The sequence below is a fragment of the Lepidochelys kempii genome, chromosome 15 (genome assembly GCF_965140285.1).
Source record: "Lepidochelys kempii isolate rLepKem1 chromosome 15, rLepKem1.hap1, whole genome shotgun sequence".
Lineage (NCBI taxonomy): Eukaryota > Metazoa > Chordata > Testudines > Cheloniidae > Lepidochelys > Lepidochelys kempii.
In genome coordinates, this window is record NC_136394.1 from 10,544,791 (window position 1) to 10,554,362 (window position 9,572).

Here is a 9,572-nt window from a genome sequence, read left to right on the forward strand (position 1 = left end):
AACCATAACTCAGCCCCTTTCATAGCATCGGAGAAATCAGAAATAAAGGAGACCTATTAGACCATCTCAACCATTCTCTGCCAATACAAAATTAGTCTCTATACTGTGTTAGAGTACTTTGTCCAGTCTAGTTTTAGAAGTCAAATGGCAGGGTTTTCACCACTTCCTCACAACTTCCCTTGAGAGAGACTATTCTATAATCTAATAGAAATTACTAGCAATTTTTTCTTGATATTCAGCCTAAATTTTCCTTTGCTCAGTTTATCCCACTCTTCCTTGTTATACTTCCTGGGATCATGATAATCAATTCCCCTCTTTCCATTATTTTAGTCTTCAAACGCTAGTACTTTCATTCTATATGTAATAATTAGAAGTCAGATGGAACTATTATAGATAGTCTTATAAACTCTGGTTAACTGACTGTTGTGCAATTAGATCTTAGCAAAAATGCTAGTTGATTGTAATGCAGTTTTCTTTAGAATCTCAGCATATCACTAGTAAAATGGGCTGACTGAAAAAAATTCTTAGGTGCTGACCTACTGCTTACAGGATATAACCGCCAACCTGCTCACACACACAAAACACCATACATAATACATGGTATCTAAAATATTACACCAGGCTAAAATAATTAAATATTTATCTTCCTTCTTAAATCAGCCCTTCCAAGCCTTTAATTATTCTCATATTCTCCAAATTCCTTCCAATTTGTTCACATCTGTCAATGGTTTATAGCCAGAACAATTCTGTATGGAGTACTCTGAGGGGCTTAGAATAGAAGTGCCTCCTGAACCATAACTATATCATAACTACAAAATCACATAAGAAAGGATGCACTTTAAATCCTTCAGCTGACTGTGCAGGTGGACTTTTGCATATGTACAGAGCTCCAATAAGTTCAGGGGAGTTCCACATAAATGCAGGAGTTGTCCATACAAAGTCAGTTACAGGATCAAATCAAAGACAGCAATATTAATGCTTTATGCATTTAAGTTTGTTATTTAAATGCCCATACTTTTAACTACTATCCATCAAATTAGTTCTAGAATTACTCTCAGAAAACTTACACTTTTTTACAAAGTTGCCTACATGTTTAATTTTCATTAAAGAAGGATTGCTGCATTCTTCAAAAAGAACGAATAGGGAATCAAGGATGCCTTCCCGGGAGAGAGGAGACATCTGCTGTTGAGTCACAAAGGGCGGCTTCCCCTGAAAAAAAGCAACAGCAGATGGAGACTCAGACAATAATGAAAAGCCTCAAATCAATAACATATGTATAGGAACAGATTATATATTATCCATAACCAAAAAAATCACTGCTTCAGAAATTAAACAAATAATATTTTAGAGGTTTGTTTTAAATACATCAGATAGTTGTGTGCATCACTAATCACTATTACAAATGTTTTACTTTTTTCCTTGAAGAAAACTCAAAGAAGGCAGCTAAAAGGCCAAATCACATCATCTGTGTTCTTTTTCTAGGTCCTCTGAATGCTTCTGATTTAAGTTGTCCTATTTTTATACTAGCCCATGGATTTTGCCATGTGCTTCAGGAATATCTAGGCCAGCAGTTCTCAAACTGTGGGTTGGGACCCCAAAGTGGGTCACGACCTCATTTTAATGGGGTCGCCAGTGCTGGCATTAAACTTGCTAGGGCCCAGGACTGAAGCCCAAGCCCCACAATCCGGGGCTGAAGCCAAAGCCCAAGGGCTTCAGCCATGGGTGGCAGGGCTCAGGTTACCGGCCCCCTGCCTGAGCTGAAGCCCTTGGGCTTTGGCCCCCACTACCTGGGGAGGTGGGGCTTGGACAGGCTCAGGCTTCAGTCCCCACTCCTGGGGTCCTGAAGTAATTTTTGTTGTCAGAAGTAGGTCACAGTGCAATGAAGTTTGAGAACCCCTGATCTAGGCAATCACCATACCAACTCTTACTTGAAGGAAATGCTGTTTGAATCCTGGACACTAATTGAAAAAAAGATGCTCAAAGTGCAGCTAATTAGTTAAATGATGCTTATGATCATCTTCAAGTGAAAGTGAGAAGGCTGCAAAGACTACTGGTCCCAGCATGCAGTGTTCCATTTTCATCTCAGGAGAGTCCACTCAGCATCAGATGCTCTATCTTAATCTGAAATCTGTAGTATGTGAGCAACAGCTCCATATTAAAAGATGGTCAGCTGCAATCATCTATACTTTATGCAAATTAGGTGCAGACTTTGAGCTTCTAGCAAGATGCCTTTCTATCACTCTCCAAAAAATCAGTTGGACAAAGCTTGGTTGCCCACAGAACACAAGACATTTTTATACAGTGAACACAGATGCAAACAAGATGCAGTTCATCAGGTCTGATGCCAGCTTCCCTATACCTGAAAGAGCAGGTTCAGCCGAGAAGCACGGCTAGCTATGGGCTCCATCGAGGCTGGCTCCGTCGGACTCCGCACGGCATATTTAAACTTCAACATCTTCACAGTTTACCCCAGAAATATACATCCTAAAAAGAAAGTTGGAAGGCCTGTCAAGTGGAGATATTTTGAATAAGGGGAAATTTTAAAAGAAATCTTGGATAGTTTAAACCAAAAACATTTTTTAGAGAAACAAATATTAAAAACTAATTCAGAAGACGGACTTCCTGGAGTCCACTAGGGACCTCATTATTGCTAATATATTTCATGTGGAAGGCTCTGAGCTACTATAGCTACGGGTAACAGTGCAGAGCCCTACGTAGCGCAGGGTGAATAATTGTTCTTTCAATTCAGTGGAGTGACCTGAACCAATAATATTTTCTTTTTTCTTGTCTACATAAAAATCTGAAAGTTTCATTTCGGGTTGGACCCAAAACTAAACATTTTTTGTGGGAAGAGGAGCTAGTTAAATCCAGCTAATTGTATAAATGAAATGTCATTTAAAAAAAATCAAAATGTCTCATTTCCAAAGTGTCAAAAAAGAAACATTTCAACTTTTTTGGAAATTATTCCCTCATTTTTGACTGAAACTATTTGCTAATTTTGACCTGAATTCGTGAACAGGTTCACTCAATCCAGAATTGCATTTTTTGGTGAATAAACCATTTGCCAAAACAAATTCACTCAGCACTAACTCCAAGATGCATAAGGTCAATAGAACTGTTTGTGATTTTGTCAAGTTTCAGTTAAAAGAATGTTGTTAATCCACCTCCCCATGGAGGTTAAGGGCATGGCTACACTTGCAGATGTAGAGCGCTTTGAGTTAAACCAGCCTTCATAGAGCGCAGTAGGGAAAGCGCTGCAGTCTGTCCACACTGACAGCTTCAAGCACACTAGCATGGCCACATTTGTGGCACTTGCAGCGGCACTGAGTGCAGTGCATTACAGGCAGCTATCCCAGCATGCAAGTGACTGCAACGTGTTTTTCAATGGGAGAGGAGGGAGGGAGCGTGACAGGGAGTGTGTTGTGTGTATGTGCAGGGAGAGAGAATGGGTTTTTCGGGGGCCGAGAGCATGTCAGCATGCTGTCTTGTAAGTTCAGACAGCAGCAGACCCCCCCCTCACACAGCATTCCACATTAATGGTTGCTTTGTCTCAGGGCAGATAAGCATGCCGGCTGTCAGAAACGGAGCTTTCAAAGGGCATATCCACATTCCTACAGTGATTCAAAAACAATGACAAGAGTAGCCACTTGACTTAAGGGGATTATGAGATGTTTCTGAAAGCTGATCAGAGCGCAGTAATGCAACACCTCGTCCACACTGGCGCCGCGGCACTCCAGCAGGGGTGCAGCAAACGTTATTCCACTCACCAAGGTGGAGTACCAGCAGTGCTGTAGCCGCGGAGTCAGAGCACTCTACGTGCCTTGCCGGTGTGGACGGGTAGTGAGCTAGTGAGCCCAGGGCTCCTTTATTGTGCTGTAACATGCAAGTGTAGCCAAGCTCTAGGTCGACCTAACTACATCACACAGGATGCAAAATTTTTCACAACCCTGAGTGATGTAACTAGGTCGATCTAATTTTTAGGCATGAACCATGCCTTATATGCTTTAGAGGAGAAATAGCAAGAGAGATCATACAAAGTGCTGCCAGTGTCTTTATCTTGCCAAACACGCAAAATAAAGACATTGAGAAAAGGGAATCCCTCTCATCCACAGTTAATCTAAAGGTCACTTGTAACTATAGGAAGAATTATGGCTTCAAACACAAGCAGAATCTGTAAACTCACGCTGTGCCTTTAATCACGAGGGGAGATTTTCAAAGCTGTTTAGGAAAGTTAGATGCACAACTCCCACTAAACTTATGGGAACTGTGGATCTAAATCCTTGAGACAACTTAGAAAGTCCCACCTCACACCAGTGACAGAAGCAAGGAAACTTGTTGGGTAACAGTGCAGTAGAACCTCAGTTACAAACACCTGGGAAATGGAGGTTGTTCATAACTCTGAAATGCTCGTAACTCTGAACAAAAAGTGATGGCTGTTCTTTCAAAAGTTTACAGCTGCCAACATTGACTTAATACAGCTTTGAAACTCTACTATTCAAAAGAAAAATGCTATTCTTTTTTTTTTTTGGTAGTTTACATTTAACACAGTACACTACTGTATTTGCTTTTTTCTTTTGTCTCTGCTGCTGCCTGATTGTGTACTTCCAGTTCCAACTGAGGTGTGTGGTTTACTACTCAGTTGTAACTCTGGTGTCCATAACTTTGAGGTTCTACTGTACCTGCTTTATAACCAAGCAGTACACCTGGCAGCTAGCCTAGTGCACTCAAATCATAGGGAAAAGACACCTCACTGCAACATTTCATAACCAAATGGTTTAAGGGCCATCCATCCCACCTAGTAAGGGGAGCCCTAGTATAGCTGTCACTACCAAGCCGCCTTCTCCCAAAGAACAGGCTGAGGGCTGCCCCCACCCAAGCGATGCCTCAACGTGTGTGTGGAGGGAGGGGGAGCTGGCAACCCCCTGCCTGAAGAGAGGGGCAAGCCCCCAATGAGAGGGGAATAAGGGGGGGGGAGCTTGACTCCCTCCCTCCCTCCCTCCAAGAGAGGGGACTTAAGAGGCTTGACCTTCCCTACAAGGGAGAGCCCAGCTCTCAGGAAGACCCCAGCGCAACGCCGAATGAGATCGGAATGGGGGGGTGAAACCCCCATCTCTCCAAGGAAAGAGAGGGGAGTGGGGGGGGGTAGGCTGACCTCTCCCTGCAGGTCAGTTGAAGGAAAAGGGGAGGGTTCCCTAGGTCCAGGGAGAGCCCAGGAAAGTCGGCAGGAAGAAAAAGTCCCCTCCCTCCACGGAGGAGCCGGGCTCCCCTATAAACAGGCACACAAACCAGCCCTCCAAGACCTCTTACGCTCCCAGCAGCCCCCACGCCCAGGGCCTTTCTACCCACCGCCGATCTTGCTTTGCCGCCATCCAGGTTTGAACGGTGCGGGGGTAGCGTCCCCATCACCATCATTTCCGGTGACGCAGGGCAGACGTCAGCCTTAGCCAATCCCCAATGTGCCTCCTGGTGACGTTAGCGCTCCGCCCAGATCACGTTCGTGCGTCAACCCAGCCCCTGCCCGGCGGACAGACGTTGTGGGCGGAGGCAGTCCGCTCTTAGGCCCGTGCTCGCGCGCAGGAAAGGGGGTGGGGGGAATCGTTTAACGGTTCTAACCGTCGCGTTTCCCTCCTCTCCTCCCTCCCCCTGAGGGAAAGCGGGACTGGGCTGTCCTGGAGGCTGGTCCCGGTCCCGCGCTCGCCAGAAGAGGCAGCCCGCGTTCAGCGCCTGGCTCTGCCCCTCACCCCACCATCTAAGGCCTGCCTGGGCCCACAATGTAGGCGAGAAGGGGTAGCACTGAGAAAAGGCCCCCAACGCTGGGTGGCGCATAGAAGAAATGCCGGGGGAGGGCACGTGGTAGCACAACGTGGCGAGGTGGCGTGGAAATGCTGCAGGGCAGCGTGGGCCCTGCCAGGCACCCCCGGGGTGCTCTGCCCAGCGCGCCAGCCTCGTGTGAAGATGTTGCTGCACGGCCACGTGAGCTGGGGGAGTGGGTGTGAGGCTGCCCTGCCAAAGTGACAGGACACTTTGAAAATGTCAGCGCATTTATTATGCGATGGGAGGGTGTTACTGGTCCAGTAGCATCGGGGCAGGATGCAGTGTGGTGATGTGCAAAGATCAGGCAATTTGGGGACATACTTTTAAAACTAATCTTGGTAACTGGGTGAGTTGACCAGGGAAATTATGTCAGTTGCTGGCCTATTATTTGGCCACGATCAGATATTCCTGCAAGAATGCTATGATGTAAGCAGCAGCCTGCCTTTTTGATTGAATCATGGTACCGTTCCATCATTTTTAGAACTTGATTGTGTTTCACGATTTCTGATTTAAAATAACTCAGTCAAGTAAGGTTTAGAGTAGCAGCCGTGTTAGTCTGTATCTGCAAAAAGAACAGGAGTCAAGTAACTTGTTTATTGTAATTAGGCATAAGTATCTGTCTATAGCTAAGACTAAGCCTGTTGGAGACCATAAAGTCTTTCTCTTCTATTACTATTGTAATAAATTAATGCTTTAAAAGAGGATTATTTTGACATTTGACTGGTCAATTGACCTGTTATCAGATCGTTCAACTGCCCAACCCTAAAATAATCACATTGCAGTGTAGAGTCTCACAAAGCAATTTGTTACTGTCTTACCATCCATCAATCATTTCAATTATGATAACGTTGTCTTGATATCAAGCCAGCAAAATATGGGAATACTGGTTTGTTGCATGGCTACATGCAAGTCACTTTACCTATACATACTTTCATCTCTCTTTCTGTAAAATAGGGATGACACCTATCTACCTCATTAGGATGGTGGGGGCCTAAATTTTTGTAAATCACTTTGACCTCCCTAGATTAAGGGGTCTATATAAATACTAAGTACTATCCTAAACAGAAAAATTGCTTTTTCATTTTTATTATGAATTTTATATAGTTCCTCTAGTGATTTACTCCTCTCCTCCCCCCCAGGGAGACTTAAAAGGACACTGTTAAGATAATCATACCACACATATTTTAATTCCATATCTGGGTTCACTTCAAGCTACTAAAACTGGAAGTTTTAAAATCTCATTTACTTTCCACCATTTTCACTTCTGATTTATTTGTATTTCACTCAGCTTGAACAATGAACCTAGACTGGTCAAGTCTATGTTCAAGATCTCATGCATTACCATACTGGGTTGTGGTTGTTGTATGCATAACCCTACAAGGGAATATTTAAATCTGTTTATTGAAATTGTTGTAGACTGCTCTTGCACACTCCAAAAGCTACCTGTAAAGAGAATTTTGTGTTTCATGGGAAAAACTAATGATGACTGACAGCCAGCATTGTTTTATTTAAAGGGACAATATAAAGTTAAATCTTATTTCAGGAAACTAATTACAGATATTATGCTTATAGCTGCATGTTCCTATATTTGTGTAAGCCTCATGGCCAGGGGAAAAACATTTTATTCATTCTAGGTGAAAAGGGAAAGTGCTGCCACAGAGAGCTCTATTTGCATAGGCTACCTAGTCACAGTTTCTCTAATGACACTTGGAAAGTCACCATCACTGTATGTGAAGTTGGATTGGCGGGGTGGGAGACGTAGTGGGCTTCCAGAGAGAGTATGGGGACCTCCAAGCAATCGGGACTCTCTGTCCAAGGTTCTTAAACATTCTTGGTTCCCCTCCCAAGGGGACTTTGTTGTGAGAGAGAGTGCAGAGAACAGCATCAAAGCTGAGGGGATTCTGGTGAGGCACCTTTCTGTCCAGGACTTTAATAAAGCTGAATCACTTAAAATGGGTCAGGAGGTAGGTCTAGTCCTTAAAGTGGGGGTCACAGACCTGCCAAAAATCAATCTCTCTCTCTCTCTCTATAGATAGATAGATCAAGTTGGGTTGTTGAATGATACACTAAGTCATGGTCTTATCAAAGCTGCTGCTTCCATGTTATGATAGACCTTCCCATCCCTCTTAGGGGAAGGGGGACCCACACAGATTACTTTAACCACTGGTGGTCCTCCAAGCTGGTCTAAATAAGACTCCTTGGGACTGGAGACAGACCTGCAAAGAGATGCTGGGATTACAGCTAGTTACTGATCCAAAATGACTGTGGTTTGGTGGATGGCTGAGGTGGTACAGCCAAGGGACTGTTACCCTTCCCAGATTCTCACCAGCAGGTGGGAAGGAATTAGAGGCATTGTTGACAAACATATTGAAAAGAAGAGGAGGACTTTACTTGCACACACACACATATATTAGGCCTGTGAAGCGATTAAAAAACTTAATCATGATTAATCGCAGTGTTAAACAATAATAGAATACCATTTATTTAAATATTTTTGGACGTTTTCTACATTTTCAAGTAGTGATTTCAATTACAACAGAGAATACAAAGTATACAGTGCTCACTTTTTTATTACAAGTATTTACACTGTAAAAACAAAAGAAACAGTATTTTTCAATTCACCTAATACACGTAGTGTAGTACAATCTCTTTAGCATGAAAGTTGAACTTACAAATGTAGAATTATGTACAAAAAAACTGTATTCAAAAATAAAACAATGTAAAATTGTAGAGCCTGCAAGTCCACTCAGTCCTACTTCTTGTTCAGCCAATCGCTCAGACAAACAAGTTTGTTTACATTTGCAGAAGATAGTGCTGCCGTTGCTTCTTGTTTGCAGTGTCACCTGAAAGTGAGAACAGGCTTTCTCATGGCACTATTGTAGCCAGCGTCTCAAGATATATACATGCCAGATGTGCTAAAGATTCGTATGTCCCTTTGTGCTTCAACCACCATTCCGGAGGACATGCGTCCATGCTGATGGTGGGTTCTTCTCAATAACAATCCAAAGCAGTGCAGACCGATGCAGATTCATTTTCATCATCTAAGTCGGATGCCACCAGCAGAAGGTTGATTTTCTCTTTTTGGTGGTTCGGGTTCCGTTTCCGCATCGGAGTGATGCTCTCTTAAGACTTCTGAAAGCATGCTCCGGACCTCATCCCTCTCAGAATTTGGAAGGCTTCAGATTCTTAAATCTTGGATTGAGTGCTGTAGCTATCTTTAGATATCTCACATTGGTACCTTCTTTGCGTTTTGTCAAATCTGTAGTGAAAGTATTCTTAAAATGAACAACATGTGCTGGGTCATCATCCGAGGCTGCTGTAACATGAAATATATGGCAGAATGCAAGTAAAACAGAGCAGGGGACAAAATTTAATTCACGCATTATTTTTTTTAATGGGCGTCATCAGCATGGAAGCATGTCCTCTGGAATGGTGGCGGAAGCATGAAGGGGTATACAAATGTTTAGCATATCTGGCATGTAAATACCTTGCAATGCTGGCTACAAAAGTGCCAGGCAAATGCTTGTTATCACTTTCTGATGACATTGTAAATAAGAAGAGGGCAGCATTATCTCCTGTAAATGTAAACAAACTTGTTTGTCTTAAGGATTGGCTGAACAAGAAGTAGGACTGATTGTACTTGCAGGCTCTAAAGTTTAACATTGTTTTGTTTTTGAGTGCAGTTATGTAACAAAAATCTAAATTTGTAAGTTGCACTTTCACAACAAAGATTGCACTACAGTACTTATGAGGTGAAT

At 43.1% G+C, this 9,572-nt stretch overlaps 1 protein-coding gene across 1 annotated transcript in view; it reads right to left on the bottom strand.

Annotated features, from left to right (window-relative positions):
* Positions 1 to 5,416, bottom strand: part of CIT (citron rho-interacting serine/threonine kinase) — a 94,989-nt gene extending 89,573 nt beyond the window's left edge. The window contains exons 1-3 of the mRNA XM_073313406.2: positions 5,347 to 5,416; positions 2,360 to 2,484; positions 1,068 to 1,209 (exon numbers count right to left, since the gene is read on the bottom strand). Of these exons, the coding sequence (XP_073169507.1) occupies positions 1,068 to 1,209; positions 2,360 to 2,455 (238 nt within the window). The 5' untranslated portion in view covers positions 2,456 to 2,484; positions 5,347 to 5,416. The remainder of the gene's footprint in view (positions 1 to 1,067; positions 1,210 to 2,359; positions 2,485 to 5,346) is intronic.
* Positions 5,417 to 9,572: the final 4,156 nt, after the last annotated feature.